The following is a 16,826-nucleotide window of genomic DNA, read 5'->3' on the forward strand; positions in this document are numbered from 1 at the left end:
ACGTCGTGTGATCGTTTCTTCCCTGTCACTAGGGTAACCACCCATGTCTGCCTATCATCCTTGATATCCGTCAGCTCAATGTGTGTAGAGTTTTTATCAACTCTGATCATCTCCTGTGGAAGCTTTGTTTGGAAGCTGGCAGATTTATGGTCTTGGGCCTCCCTTGCTTGATGCAATAATGTATCCAGCCTGTCTGCTTCTTCAATGTGTGGAGAAATTCCAATTGTTGTCTGTCGGAGTATCTCTACTAAAGTAGCCCCATTTTGAAGCTTCTTCAGTACCAGGGGACCCAAGCCTACAGCTTTGTCATCCATCACAGATTTATCCGCAACAAGCACAACCCCCAAATCAGTAGAGGGGTCATTTGCATATGGTTCATGATCCTTAAATTCCAGTACATCAATGTTGTTGTAGTTCTCCTCACACGCTATTTTTTTTTGGAGTTGGAAAACCTGTTGTCTTGTGCCTTTTTCCCTTACATAGACAAGTAGACAACAAGTGTTGCATCTTTAGGGGTCTGATCCCAGATAGTTCTGTCTCATTCTAGCCAAACAGATGTAGCTTTTGGGGAGCGCAGATATCACCATATGTGGAAAAATTATAATGATATATATAGTGTAGTAATTTCCAAAAACGAATGACAATTAGGTATTGACAAAAATGGGGACTCACTTTCCCAATCAGGTAACAGCAGTATGCATACAAATATGCTCTGGACTCTTCATATGAGTGGAAAGCAACTGGTCTCAGCGTGAAGAGTCCAGAGCATATTGGATCCTATGTCGAGTGTAATATAAACTCTAGACCCTGGTATTTTGGGAAATGAAGAATGAATGGTTCATCAAATACCCTTTACAGTCCATAAATACAAAGAATCCGCACAAAGTGGTAATTAAGGGGGAGAGATGATATGATCAGTTAACTTCAATGTTTGTGCATACACACTGCAAACGGTGCGGTCTGCAATAACCTCTGGTAATTGCCTGTAGTCAGGTGAAGATGTCTGTGTCTTGACTAGCTGGTGCCTGCTGTACTGCACCGTTGCTTACACTGGTGCGTGCTTTCTGTATTTGATTTTCGGGGTTTTTCATTTGCCTCTTGGATTATTATCTCGGGGTAATGTTTTTTTCCTAAATTTCTCTTTTAATACATCAGGCTGTTATTCAAAATGTTCTATAGTGCAACAATTGCATCTTACACGCTGAAATTGCCCATAGGGGACATTTGATAGACATTTTGGGTGATGGTTATTTTCCGCAAGGATATAGTTGTTTCTATCTACTTTTTTGTTGACGTTTTTTGTTTCTACTTTACCCTTATTGATGTAAAGGGGGCAGTTACCTTCTTAGGATTCTGCAAGTCCCAGTACAGGGTTTCTCTCCTCAGCAGTTCAGGGTCCAGTTCCTTCCTGGCCTGAGAGATCCATATCCCTTCAGCAGTCAAGGGCATCTAACTGGACTAGAGATTCTCCCTGGACTGGGCTCAAGGTCTCCACAGGGTTTCCTGCAAAACTACTTCAACAGGGATGGTATCCTGTTACAATTCAATGATAGTGATTATACTTTCCAGAGAACAAATGTTAACTGGAAGACAGCAGTTAACTACTTTTACCCAGTGAATTTTAATATTGAAATGTATGTGCACAATGTGCAATATACTGTACGGCCCAGATTTATAAAGCGACAATTTGGGGCATTGTAACTTGATCCTGAGTTAACTGTCAGTGACTTAAACGCCACATCGGCACTTAATGAATCTTCCCCTAACCTCTTCTCCAACGCTGAGAATTAAAAACTTATTCTTCCATGGGGACGGTAGATTAGTCCAGCAGAGTAACATTGAGGTACAACTGTATTAAAAAGTAATGCACTCTCATTGTGACTTCTGCAGCTGTGGTCCTTTAACTCTAAAGAGTAGAAATTCAAATAAACAGTGGAAGTGTAAATATTTAGGATTGTAAATTTGTTAGGAACGCACATTTTACCCAGCGTAAGAGGGTATCTTTAAACCTTTGTATCAGTTTTCCTCCAAATTTCCTTGATATGTCAACCACAGTCTCTTAGTTTTTTTTATTTATTTTTTATTTATTTCTTTCTTAAAATGCTGACGTTCCGTAATCTTTGCTGCAAAATTGATTGAATAGGTACAAAAAAAGAAAAAATTATGTTTGAAGAAAAAATGAATGTTGCATTTAATGAGAATTTTGAATTTGATAAACCTGTGCTATTTTTGCCCCAGTTTTGCAACCAGGAGACTTAAGTAATTACCTCCCAAGAGCACATGTTAAGGTTTTATACAATGTGTTCTGGGGTTAACAATTATCTGAAGTTTTTTTTAATGGGGTGTATATAGTTACAGATTCATAAATGAAATTGCCTGCATTGACTGATTTAGTCAGCCTCACTCAGTGGTTCTGTGTATCTCCAGTAAAATGTTTAACATGTCCCAAAATCCAACAAACTTGGACGGAAGTGTTCACCTTAATACACAAGATCCTAGAAATCACTGTCCCACATGACTCAGGATATATATTGTTAGGCAAGCCAATAGCCAATATTCCCCGAAAAAAAGCTAGAGTACTAACCCAAAGGTTAAATGCTACACGGTGTACAATTGCCAAAAATTGGAAACAACCTGCCCCCCCATCCTTAAACCAAATAAACAATAAAATCTGGTATATAGTTTATATGGAAAAACTCTCAGCCTATCTGACTGGCTCGACCTCACAATTCTCTGAGATTTGGGCTCCTTGGTTTCGCCATGCAGGTATATCCCCATATATAGATTAGAATACTTGGAACAGAGTGATATATGTGACAATTAAATTGTTGTGTACAATGCTATATTTTTACAAATGCTATCCCTTTCCCCCCCTCCCTCCCCTATCCCCCCTTTTATATGTTATATGTTTTGTTAATTTTTCTTTTGTATGAAAAAAAATGTTTAATAAAAATTGAAGTAAAAAAAAAAAAATGTTTTAACACAACGTATTTTTGCAAAAACCACCTTTATAAAAAACAAAAACAAAACAAATCATTGTCTTTGGTAGATGCTGGTTATTTTGCTTCAGTTTGTCAGCTGGGAGACTCAGACATTGTTGCTATCTATATGCCTGACAGGAGGCAGGCTTTGCTTTACTTCCGGCCCAGTCACATGAGAGTAGAAGCACTGACTGCACACAAGCAATACAGCTGCATGACTGGAGGAGCAGCTGCTGTGCTTGTGCTCCCCAGGACTGTGAGAGAGTCACTGGGGGCTTATCTCTGCCATTACCATCCAGCACCTGCTGAGATACAACTGTCTGACTCTCACCACGCCTGAAACATAACCCTGTAACAAACAGCTAGGTGCGGCAGAAAAGGAGTAGTGGTGATAGCTGTAGTCTTGGTGCATTTCTGCATGTAGTCTATGAACATTGCACTTATTTAATGAATCGCGGCGAGCAGGTGATTGCAAGGCATTGCTCAACCCCCCCCCCCTCGGCTCCTTGCTTGTGCCCTGCAGCTTCTGTGATTGCTGCTCATGATCACGCCTCATGTGCTGCTGCTTTTGCTGACTTGTGTGAGATCAGCCTGAGCAGAGACAGTCACTGAGACTGGGGAAGGGAGGAGGAGGAGGTGCAGAGCTCCATCGTCAGCCCGTGCTGTGCTGCTAGGGTGGCAAGACAATCTCATTAGCCAGGACAATAACTCCAGAGACAAAGGGTAAGAGTCCATTGTGGAGATGGCTTCACTGAGCCTGTCTAGGAAGAAGAATGCCTCCAGGAATGCTGCAGTGGAAAGGAAGAACCTGATCACGGTCTGCAGGTAAAGCAATTGATGTTTAACCTACAATCTATGCATGCAAAATAATGCTGGTCCTACTTCCAGCTACTGGGCACAAAAGTTACCACCGAGGTTCCTTACAGACTAATGTAGTTGGAGTCTGGTGCCTTTCATATTCTGGGGGGGAGTGTTTGAAAGGAATGGACATTCTTTATGAACACAAACTGATTATGTCAACCTACCCTTGCTCCATAAAGAGAAGAAAAGAGCAAAGCCAGAAACTGAAAATGTCAGTAGAGTGGGGAAGGTGACTGTTGGGATTTGGTTTCAATATTGTTTTCTCATTAATGCAAAACTCAGCAATTTTTATATAGAAATTTCCTTTTTTTTTTTTTTTTTTTTTTTACATTTGAACTTTGTCTCCTGAATTCTGTGTCTGCTATCTCTATCTCATATCTGTGTGTATGGTACTGAGCTTGGAGCTGTGTTGTTATGAGAAACACTACCAGGCAGTAGCTTTTATTTTCACCAGCAGTGCCATCACAGACTGTAGTGCAGTGTATCATGTGATAGAGTATGATGCGGAGATGCAAACTACCAAGGACCAAAATCGGTGAGAGGGTTCTGGGTAACAACAAAAATGCATTTTGAAGCTAACGCGCTGCAGACTCCTTTCCGAGGTCTATTAACCTGATGCTAAAAAAATCAATTACACAGACTCCCAGAAAATAACTGAGTTGAAAGGTCTGAGTATGTAGAGATTTTCTTGTGATCTAGCTGATCTCTGCAGTAAAACTGGGTGCCTTGTTTTAAATAATGTAACATCGCAGTATTTGTACCGGTTTATCCTAAAAGGTCCGATCACACACACTATTAAAGGGACGGCTTTCAATCATGTAACTCTTTCTATACTACTAGTATTGTTTGAACCAAACGCAGAATAGCACAACAAATACAGTGGGATATACAGTATCTGCAATATTTGAGGTATTGCACCTGCAACATACAAATTGATGGTAGTTAAGGACCATCAGGCCAACCTAGCCAGTTCATTCTTCCTACTCCTTGGAACATCAGACTTTTTTTCTAGATGGCTAATAAGTAAAGGCCTCTTATCAAAGTCCTTTTATGTTTCAGAATTTGTAGCATTAATAATGCAGCGCCCACAGGATTTCTCTTGTTTTTGCAAATGTTTTTCCTATTAGTTTAGTAACACCACGTGGGCGAAGAGATGCAATCTTGGAACCGTCAATGTTCTCTGAATCACTTGTCCAAGTGTAGCATGGTTCATATACAGGTACACATGCTACGGTACAGTGATCCCGCTTTACCTTAACCCTTTGGGAGACAGCGGTACCAGAGTGCTGCGGCCCCTCTGGCACGTGCAGTTAAGTGACCCATTATCCTGGTACCTGAAGAGCAGTCCTTCCCTTCCAATTTTCTACAGGCAGTTTAGGGGGGGGGGGGGGGGGAATGACGTAGTGATTACATTTTGGGTCATCCAAAGGGTTAATGTATAGGACTGCAGTGAAGTCACTGGAAGAATATTACTCTGTCGAGAACAATATAAGCCTTGGAATAAAAAAATGAAAGTGCACTTATTTCTCTTCCCCCCCCCCTCTCAAACTTTTCTCAATATAATTCTTTAATTTTTCAGGAAATACAGGGTTTAAATATGGTGACAGGTAGACCTAATCTTCCTCACACACAAGCAACATCCTACTAAGAATTTGCCTAAAAAACAATGACTACATTGATAGTGTGTGTAACATCCACCTGGAACACAATATTCTAGCTCCGTCACAGACACGTTAATTAGATTGTAAGCTATTTGGGACAGGGCATCCCTTTGCCTTTATGGTGTCGTTTACTTGCTGCTATTATCCAAATTGTGTCTACTTTTATTTATTTGCCTTGTATGGTAAAGTTTTAAATATCTACATATACTATTTGCGATGTATGCAAAAAATGATTTATACATTATATGCCCATGATAGTCTTTCGTCAGAAGGCAAAACAGTGCTGTTTTCGGTTCTTTGGAGAAAAAAGTGGGTATTCTTTTAATGTAATGTAGATTATTTCCACTCCAAATAACATAAATAATCAGCAGCAACATTTAGATCTAATTAAAAGTAAACACCAATCTTCCTTATTTATGTTGTCTTCAGTTTCCTTTGCTTTCTATTTTACTGCTGACACTCGAAAGTGTCATTTTGGGGGGCTTTTAAACGTATCTATTGTTGTATTGGTTAGAAAATAAATTTGTCGACTGCTTAATAGAAACAAAAATCAATAAACAAAGCAGTTATCTATACTATATTTCTAAGTTTGTTATTCCGTTTGTTTAGCATCGAAATCTCACAAACGGCACGACGTAGCACAACGAAACTTTTACTGGACATTGTGCTGTGGATTTGATGTGCCGGCAGCGAGGGGAGATGCGGCAGCAACGCGGGGAGATGTTCTGGCAGCAGAGGGAGATGTACCAGCGGGGGAGGGGGGTACGGGGGGGGGGCGCGAGGAGATGTGCCGGCAATGAGGGGAGATGTGCCAGCAGCAGGGGGGGAGGGGGTTGTGGGGAGATGTGCCAGCAGCAGGAGGGGGGTGTGGGAAGATGTGCCAGCATGTTTGTATTTGAAGATACTGTATTTGAGGATGGGACCTTTTTGCAATCATGAAAGCACATGATCTTCTCCACAGAACTTTGCATCTTTGGTCCACTTCTGCTGCACTGACAGCCATTTAGTGAACCCTCAAGCCGAATCTTCGCAGATCGACCATATGAGAACGGATTGATTGGCTAATTACTTATTGTGTGAACTGTATTGATGCACATATTAAAGGGGAGGTAAAATAATAATATAATTTTTTTTTTTAATATTTTTATTAGGCAGATATAAAATATACATACAGAGGTCAATATACACAGCTTAATACAGAAACATTTTTGTATTTTTTGGAGGAGAAGAGTGGCAAAACCTGTTGCTAAAAGTTGGTGGCTTTCCGAAAAAGGAAAGACCAGGGAAATAGGAAGAGGGGGGTGGGGGAGAGGTGTCTACCCTGGTCACTGAGTGTCCACCTTGGACGGACTCTTACTAAGCACTGATTGTCACCGGCTTCCTTTTCCCGGCATTCTATCTTCTGGGCTATACCTTGGCAAATTTGACTTGTTCTATAAAGTTATCCATGGTTCCCAGATTCTGTAGAAAGCTGTTGTGTTTTGCTTCAGGAGCGCAGTTAGTTTTTCCATAACCATCACCTCGTTTATTCTTTTTTTTTTTTTTTTTTTTTTAGCATTCCTTTGGAGGGGGGAGCTACTTTCTTCCAGGATTCCGCTACCTCACACCTCGCCGCTGTGAGAATATTACTGGGTGGTCAATTTCTTTCATTGGCCTAGCCAGTAAGAAGGTCAGTGGATCAATAGGTAAATCGAGGTTGGTAACTTCTTTTAATAAAATTTGAACCATGTCCCAATATTTCTTAATTTCTGGACATGACCACCAGATGTGGGCCATGTCCCGCTTTTGTCCACAGCCTCTCCAACAGAGATCAGATGCCAGAGGATAGATTTGCTTTCGTCTCACTGGAGTGAGATACCAGTAAAACAGTATTTTATAAATATTTTCTTTGGTTGTGGTGCAAATGGAAGTTCCTGAGGCTGCTTCCCAAATATCGTCCCATTCCTCTCTGTTGATATTTATATTCAGGTCCGCGGCCCATTTCAGCATATAGTCATGAGTTGGAGGGTCCGCTGTTGTGTCCAATTCCGTGTAGATTTTTGATATTAGTCCTTTTTGGTGAGAGCTATCTTTGCATAGTCTCTCGAACTTAGTGAGAGGGGGAAATTCTGGATTTGGGGATATTGTTTGGGTGAAATGTCTAATTTGGAGGTACTTGAATGTTTCCAATTGTGGTATATCATATTTAGCACGTACGTTTTGGTAGCTCAAGAGTTTCCATAGGCTCAGAATGTCTCCGATCGTCTTGATCCCCTTTAATTTAAATTGATCATATAATTTAGACGCACATCCGGGAGGAAATTTAGGATTATTAAAGATTGGCGTGGGTTGCGAGCTGGTGGAAGCAAGTCCGAATCTAGTCTTGGCTTTCAACCAGACCTCCCATGTGTGTTTCATCGCTCCCAGCTTAAATTTGTGCAGGTGCATATCTCCTCTATCTAAGATCCAAAGGCATGCTGGCAGAGAAGGCATTTTAGCATATTGCGATTCTATTTCGAGCCAGCAACGCTGGTCTGGGTCTGCGTTCCACATGGCCGCTTGTTTTAGCTGGGCTGCCTGATAATATTTAGAAATATCTGGGACACCCATACCCCCCCTTGCTCTTGATGCCATCAGTACCGATCTTGCGACTCTGGGTCTTTTGCCCCACCAAATGAAATTAAATAGTCTATTTTGGATGTTTTTTTAGTTAAGAACCAGGAACGTGGACTGGAAGTGTTTGAAAGAAATATAGTAATCTAGGGAGTATATTCATTTTAATCGTGATCATTCTTCCAATCAAAGAAATCTGGTAACCTTCCCATTTATCCAGGTATTTTTTAATTTTTCCAAACAGAGCTGGGTAATTGTGTTGATATAAAGAATGGTAGTTCTTTGATACATTTACTCCCAAATATTTGATGTACGAAGAACTCCATCTATAACTGAAATTCCGTTTGAGCAGTTTCACTTCTGGTTCTGAGAGGCTTAGATTGAGAGCTTCAGATTTATCGCTATTTATTTTATATCTAGATATTTTGCCAAAATCTCCTAGTTCCATTTGAAGGTTAGGGAGGGAAGTCTGGGGTCTGGATAGGGTCAGGATAATATCGTCGGCAAATAGGGACATTTTGTAATTTGTTTTTCCAATTTCTTTGCCTTGGATGTTTGTTTCGTATTTTGGACGCTAGAGGTTCAATAGTGAGAGCATAGAGGAGGGGGATAAGGGGCAACCCTGTCTCTTGTTCCGTTTTTGATTTGGAACCTTTCAGTGTTCCCTCCAGGTAGTCTAACAAGGGTCGATGGGTTTTGGTAGAGCGCCCGCACACCTTCTAGATAAGAATCTTTAAAGCCGAATTTCTTCATAGTATTATCGAGAAATAGCCAATCAATTCTATCAAATGCCTTTTCAGCATCTAAACTCAGTAGCATTGCCTTGGTGCCTGTGAGGTGCACATGATCAATTTATGTTAATTATCTTACGAGTATTGTCCGAGGCTTGACGCCCCGAGACAAACCCCACTTGGTCTAGGTTTATTAATCTGGGCAAAATTGAGTTTAGTCTATTTGCTAGGATCTTGCTGTACAATTTAAGATCATTATTCAGGAGGGAAATTGGCCTATAGCTACCACATTGAGTTGGGTCTTTCCCTTCCTTATGTATAATAGCAATGTTTGCTAGTGACAATGACGATGGGATCGGGTTTCCCTCCATGAATGAATTAAACAAATTCAGTAGGTGAGTGGAAATATTGGTAAGAATTTCTTATAATAGACATTGGAGAAGCTGTCTGGGCCCGCGGCTTTAGAGGTTTTTAGTGTTTTCACCACTGCAGACAATTCTGCCTTCGAGATTTTGGCATTGAGTAATGAAGGAAGATTGCAATCATCGAGGTAATTTGTGATTGCCTCCAACCCAGTTGGCTCTGATGTGTCGCTCCGGGTCCTCAGGTTATTCAATTTGGTGTAAAATTTGGTAAATTCTTCTGCTATTTTTTTTTGTTGTATAGTATCTCACCAGACTTACTCTTGATCGCTGTTATTTGGGATCTTTTCTGCACTCCTCTTAACTTGCTAGCAAGAAGTTTGTCGGCCTTGTTGCCCTTATCATAGTATTTTTGGTTAGTCCATTTAAGAGCTTTTTCTACATTCTCCAATTGAATTTGCTTAAGCTCGTTTCTATTGGTGGTCAATAGTTTATATATATTTTTTTTTGAAGGGTTGGTTTTGTGTTGTTTCTCCAGTTCGAGAATTTTGTCTGTTAATGTTTTTATCATTTTTACTTTGATTTTATTTTTGTGGGAGGTCGATTGAGATGAACGTGCCTCTAATTGCTGCCTTATGGGCTTCCCACAAGATTGCTGGGGATGAGACCGATCCAAAATTGATATTAAAATAGTCTTTGAGGGCTTTTTTAATTTCTCTTTCCACTTCCACATTGTTTAATAGGGAGTCATTTAATTTCCAATTATAAGTGGTCGTTTTCATAAATGGTATGGAGATTGTCAGGGTTACCGGAGCATGATCCGACCATGTGATCCGGCCGATCTCTGATTTGGTGGCGGCCTCTAAGAAATTCTTGGTAACTAGAAAATAGTCGATGCGTGAGTACGTCTGGTGAGGAGGAGAGTAAAAAGAGAAGTCTTTTTGGCCCTGGTGGTGGGTTCTCCAAATGTCCATCAGAGAGAATTCTTTAATTATCTCTTTAAATTTTTTCCCAATTTTAAGCGATTGGACAGAGTGTGAGCAGCATGGAATAAGTGATTTATCTGCAACAGGGTTTAATACCACATTTAGGTCTCCACCAATAATATAATTTTTTTTAAAATGTCAGCTTGGACTGCTGCTTTAAGCTCCATTCAAATAGGAGTGGGGTTTCTTTGTCACGAGAGCTTGCGACAGGCTGTAATTTACACCAAAACTATATATAAATATATATATATACCTGGGTTTGAACTGGGACGAGACTTAGATATAACAAATATAATTTATTCCTTGATAAAGGTGAACACAACAGATTATACAATAACAGGCAAAATATAGACACTTACTTAAAGATTATGGCAAGAAAGTCAGCAGGATTACAGACTGCCACCTCTCCCATAATTCCGTTGACATCTCAGCAAAGCAGGCAGGTCATAAAAGACACAGGCCTGATGACATGCAGACATCAAGACATTTGCATCAAGACAATGAACAGCATGAACAACTTGATAGAGGGTGGACAGCTAGTTTATATACCGTTTGTCCCTCTATCTGTAACCTTAGGTGCCGAGACGGCTAGCAAATGTCCCTTTGAAGCTAGGTGGTCAGTGTGAAAAGTTCCACTTCCTCTGGTTAATTCCTTTTGTCCGTTGGGCCAAGCATAAGCAATTAGCCACTTAGTCTTTGATGATCAGGTTTGTAACTTCTCCTTTCCTGCTCATCACAACAGGGGTTCCTCAGACTCAACCAAAATTTCATATTTACTGCAAATCATTGCATAACTTCCGTTCCGTAATACACACAGTCAGGTGAGATATATTAATACGGCCGGTGACACCTGACGTTCGCAGGAAGACCAAAAATTACATTGTAATATGAACATTAATAGAGATATTAATATCTGGCATTTAGCAGCAGGTACCTATACAGGGTTTAGACTCCCCAAGATCGTCTGACTCCCGCCAATACACTTATGTAATTCTTAGCCGGTTCAGCCAAGGACATCTCATAGTATTCTTATATTTAATAAAGTTACTCACTTTTGATATCCTGTTGGGGGTAGCCCCCCCCCCCCTGGCCCCATCAATAAAACCTTTTGAAGTGGGCTATTGGCTTTTCGCATAACCAATTAGGTCAGTTACCTATTGATCAGGGCGATGTATCACACCTCTCTGTTGATATACACTTCCAGTGAATAGACTCACGTGAATACTCATATGAGGCACCATTTGGTTCCTTACGCATTACAAAGACAGGCATTCTGCCTGTACATTAGCACACCATTAGCATTCTGCCTGTGTATTTCAAAACCTGCAAAAAGTCACTTTATCAAAAATATATGTCCCTCTTATGACAAAGTTATATTTTTAATATGTGTGTACTTGGGGGCTGACCCGGAGGCTGTACCCCAAGGCTCAGAATACCTTGCTGGCAGGCAAGACAGGTTAAAATATTCCCCTCATGTTCCAGACATCCCTGCCCTGCAGCTATTCCTCATAAGAGGCCACCCATACAAGGCAATCCACTTACACGCTGACACAGGCAGTTGCAGGCCCATGAGGCAAAGGGAATACACAGATAACGCATTAACTAGCCCACTGGGCTTACACCATTAACCCCTGATGACCCAGTGTGTGTGTTATGCAGGTACTGATTAACCCAGACATTACAATGGGACAGGGACACAGGGGAGAATACATTTACAGGTTATAACAAGGGTAAAATCACATTTCTGGGCCTCAGCCCAGTTAACCCCTTGTCTCCCTGGCGACGTTAGAGGGGGGCCCTTGGGGGGTAACCCCGTTAACCCCGGGCCAAACCCTCCCTACTGCCACACCTCCCCTGCTCAAGGGCCCCTGGTACCCCAGCGGCCTCCCCATGGCCCTGGGATACCACTGGCGCTCTTGACGCACTCCATACGTCCTGAGGAATTGGCCTGGCAAAATTGTCCTCCAGCATTGACCAGTACACAGTGGATTGTAAAGTCCAGTTCCTGCAAAGCCGGGCATTCTCCTTTGCCTCCCTCTGCCCCAGCAGGAGACCAGCTATATAGCACAGACCGTCGCTTTCCTGTCAACCAAGTCTGGGACAGGGTTATGTCACTATTCTGTAGGGACCCTACCTGCCCTGGCTCTGTGCCCACCCGTAGCTGCTCCGCTATACTCCTGACTCTCCTCCCTGGCTGCCTATCTACCCACAGCCCTTCCTTTGGGGACCCGGGGGAATCTGTCAGGGGGGTCACTCCTGGCCCGTCATAGCAAGGGACTTTCTGCCTACCTAGCCCATCCCTAGCTTCTGCCAGCTGCCTGACACCCCACTGACCTCCTATCTCCCCCTGCTCCATGGTGCCTCCCTGCCTAGCCTCCCCTAGGCCCAGCACCTCAGCCTGCTGCTTACCTCCCTGCAGCCCACCTGCACTCCTCTCCTCCCTGGGCAATCCTACCCTAGACCCTGGAACTACCTGAGTGCACCTACCTCCCTGAACTTGTCTCCCCCTTACCAGGGATGAGCTCAGGGGCACCTCTCCAGATGCAACCGCCTTAGCGCTTGGCTGGCAGGTATCCCTGGGGTGGCACAAGCCTGCCACTGCCCCGGATACCCCCAGCCCATAGCTAGGCTGCAACAGGGGGTTGCTGATCTGAGAAACCCCCTGGGGCTCTGCCAGGGTAACGGGAAACTCTAGCGTCACTACCTGATGCTTTCCCTCCCTGGCTACCACTAGCCCTCCTTCTCTCACTGAGATCTGCTGCTGGCTACCTACCTGCAGCCTCCCCTCACTCCGCTTCTCCCTAGCTAATCCTAGCCTGGACCCTAGGGACACCTGAGTGAGGCCATCTCCCTGACACTGTCTCCCCATTACCGGGGATGAGCCCAGGGGCATCTCTCCAGATGCAACCGCCTTAGCTCTTGGCTGGCATGTAATCTGGGGGTGGTCTAACTGTGCCACAACCCCTGGTACCTCCAGCCCATAGCAAGGCTGCAACAGGGGGTTGCTGATCTGAGACACCCCCTGAGGCTTTGCCAGGGTAACGGGGAAAACTGGCTGGCTCACTCGCTGCCTTCCCTCCCCGGTTCCCACTGGCCCACCCAACCCTCTCCCAGGCAATCCTACCCTAGAGCTGGGTGCTAACGGGGCTAGCCCCTCTCCCTGAAGCTGTGGCCCCTTTACCGGAGGTGAGCTCAGGGTTGCTGGTGCAGATGCACCCACCTTAGCTTCTGGCTGGCAGGTAATCCGGGGGTGGTCTAACTGTGCCACAACCCCATGTACCTCCAGCCCATAGCAAGGCTGCAACAGTGGGGCTCTTAACTGAGAGTCCCCTTTCTGCTCCGCCCAGGTAATGGGGAAGCCTGGCGGCCCTACAAGCTGCCCTTCCTTCACCACCCCTGAGAACTGATGCTGGCTACCTACCTGCAGCCTCCCCTCACTCCGCTTCTCCCTAGCTAATCCTAACCTGGATCCTAGGGACACCTGAGTGAGGCCATCTCCCTGACACTGTCTCCCCATTACCGGGGATGAGCTCAGGGTTGCTGGTGCAGATGCACCCACCTTAGCTCTTGGCTGGCAGGTAATCTGGGGGTGGTCTAACTTTGCCACAACCCCTGATGCCTCCGGCCCATAGCAAGGCTGCAACAGTGGGGCTCTTAACTGAGAGTCCCCTTGCTGCTCCGCCAGGGTAATGGGGAATTCTGACTGCCCTACAAGCTGCCCTTCCTTCCCCTGCCCTGGTACCCCTATTTCCTGCCACCCCCCGGTCACCCCTATAGTGAAACAACAGGGTACAGTCATGGGGAAAAATAAGTCAGGGTCAGTCTGCGACTTGGTCTGGCTTACCTTGCTGGTCCCCGCAGAGACCGCCACCTTCGTTGGTCCCAATTGCAGGGGGACTGGAGCGGCCGCCGCCGGCCCCATCTGGGCTGGGCAGCACCGGGCCGCTGCCACAACAGCGCCCGGGTTGGGTACAGGTAAAACGGTGCAGGACAAGGTAAAATAACCCCCTCCCACAACCCCTGTCCCTCCCCCCGAATAAAACTGCCGCCGGCAGGATGCCGGAGTGGCGGCGTCTTCTCTGCCGCCGCCACTGGTTCTCCGCCGGGATCAGGTGGATGGCCGCTGCTCTCCGCCACTGTTGCTGATGCAGCCTGTCCAGGTTCTCCAGGAGACGTCCCGAGGAGGGTTGTAGCCCCGGCTGGGCGGGAGCCATCAGAGGATGCCGCTAACTGGGTCATCTTTTCCGCAGCTCGTGAGCGTTGGCCCTGAGGGGCTTCTTCACCTGACCGCGCACGGTCAGGGCACTGGGCATTATTGTGGCCCATTTGTTGGCAGTGCCGCAGCAGCTGCCGGTGCTTCTCCGCCACCGGTGGACTAACCCCAGCAAGGGGCAACGGAGTCCAGAGCGGAGTTGCCTGAGCGCCGGGCTCATTCCAGAGCTTCTCCGCCGCCGGTGGACTAACCCCAGCAAGGGGCAACGGAGTCCAGAGCGGAGAGGCTTGAGCGCCGCCGGGCTCTGGGAGGGGATATGTGGGTCGGATCATCGCCAACTTCAGCTGCTCGAGCCGCTCAGCCGGGGACATCTCTCCCTGCGCAAACATCAGGGCCAGCAATTCTGGGTAAAATGGACTGGTCGCCGCAACGGCCAATACCTCTCCTGGTGCAAGACCACCCGCTCCCTCCACAAGTCTCTGCCGTCCCGGAGCTGGGTCCCTTCCCCGCTCTCCGGGCGGTGTGATGGTTACAGCAGCTGCAGCTGTGGATCTTTGCTCAGCCTGCCGGGTTTCATGCTCACCGATTTGCTGTCTCTCTCTCAGCCTTGCTGGCTGCTGCTCCCCGCGCCGACTTGATGCACTCCTCTGGTCTCAGTGCCCGGCTCCAGTCAGACGGATGGCCGGCACTTTGGTTCTGGAGGAAATGCTTCTCACAAGTAGGGGAACAGTGAGGAGGTGCCATATCTTGTGTTATATGTTGTACACTGTGTGTTCAATATCTTTAGTCCCAGGAACTTGCAATTACCATCAAGTTCCCACTGGATCACAGTACCCCGCAGAATACTGTAATCCAGGTCCAGTTCAGTCCCGCCAGCTGCCACCAGTTAATTACAAGCCTGTCACGAGAGCTTGCGACAGGCTGTAATTTACACCAAAACTATATATAAATATATATATACCTGGGTTTGAACTGGGACGAGACTTAGATATAACAAATATAATTTATTCCTTGATAAAGGTGAACACAACAGATTATACAATAACAGGCAAAATATAGACACTTACTTAAAGATTATGGCAAGAAAGTCAGCAGGATTACAGACTGCCACCTCTCCCATAATTCCGTTGACATCTCAGCAAAGCAGGCAGGTCATAAAAGACACAGGCCTGATGACATGCAGACATCAAGACATTTGCATCAAGACAATGAACAGCATGAACAACTTGATAGAGGGTGGACAGCTAGTTTATATACCGTTTGTCCCTCTATCTGTAACCTTAGGTGCCGAGACGGCTAGCAAATGTCCCTTTGAAGCTTTTGAAGCTAGGTGGTCAGTGTGAAAAGTTCCACTTCCTCTGGTTAATTCCTTTTGTCCGTTGGGCCAAGCATAAGCAATTAGCCACTTAGTCTTTGATGATCAGGTTTGTAACTTCTCCTTTCCTGCTCATCACAACAGGGGTTCCTCAGACTCAACCAAAATTTCATATTTACTGCAAATCATTGCATAACTTCCGTTCCGTAATACACACAGTCAGGTGAGATATATTAATACGGCCGGTGACACCTGACGCTCGCAGGAAGACCAAAAATTACATTGTAATATGAACATTAATAGAGATATTAATATCTGGCATTTAGCAGCAGGTACCTATACAGGGTTTAGACTCCCCAAGATCGTCTGACTCCCGCCAATACACTTATGTAATTCTTAGCCGGTTCAGCCAAGGACATCTCATAGTATTCTTATATTTAATAAAGTTACTCACTTTTGATATCCTGTTGGGGGTAGCCCCCCCCCCCCTGGCCCCATCAATAAAACCTTTTGAAGTGGGCTATTGGCTTTTCGCATAACCAATTAGGTCAGTTACCTATTGATCAGGGCGATGTATCACACCTCTCTGTTGATATACACTTCCAGTGAATAGACTCACGTGAATACTCATATGAGGCACCATTTGGTTCCTTACGCATTACAAAGACAGACATTCTGCCTGTACATTAGCACACCATTAGCATTCTGCCTGTGTATTTCAAAAACTGCAAAAAGTCACTTTATCAAAAATATATGTCCCTCTTATGACAAAGTTATATTTTTAATATGTGTGTACTTGGGGGGTGACCCGGAGGCTGTACCCCAAGGCTCAGAATACCTTGCTGGCAGGCAAGACAGGTTAAAATATTCCCCTCATGTTCCAGACATCCTTGCCCTGCAGCTATTCCTCATAAGAGGCCACCCATACAAGGCAATCCATTTACACTCTGACACAGGCAGTTGCAGGCCCATGAGGCAAAGGGAATACACAGATAACGCATTAACTAGCCCACTGGGCTTACACCATTAACCCCTGATGACCCAGTGTGTGTGTTATGCAGGTACTGATTAACCCAGACATTACAATGGGACAGGGACACAGGGAAGAATACATTTACAGGTTA

The 16,826-nt window shown here is 44.8% G+C and overlaps 1 protein-coding gene across 5 annotated transcripts in view; it reads left to right on the forward strand.

Moving 5' to 3' along the window:
- The first annotated feature begins 3,169 nt into the window (after window positions 1-3,169).
- Window positions 3,170-16,826, forward strand: part of RUNDC3B (RUN domain containing 3B) — a 237,229-nt gene continuing 223,572 nt past the window's right edge. For all 5 annotated transcript variants that reach the window (XM_075587444.1, XM_075587445.1, XM_075587448.1 and 2 more), the window contains exon 1: window positions 3,170-3,806. In XM_075587444.1, coding sequence (XP_075443559.1) covers window positions 3,724-3,806 — 83 coding nt within the window. In that variant the 5' untranslated portion in view covers window positions 3,170-3,723. The remainder of the gene's footprint in view (window positions 3,807-16,826) is intronic.

The sequence above is a fragment of the Ascaphus truei genome, chromosome 2 (genome assembly GCF_040206685.1).
Source record: "Ascaphus truei isolate aAscTru1 chromosome 2, aAscTru1.hap1, whole genome shotgun sequence".
Classification (NCBI taxonomy): Eukaryota; Metazoa; Chordata; class Amphibia; order Anura; family Ascaphidae; genus Ascaphus; species Ascaphus truei.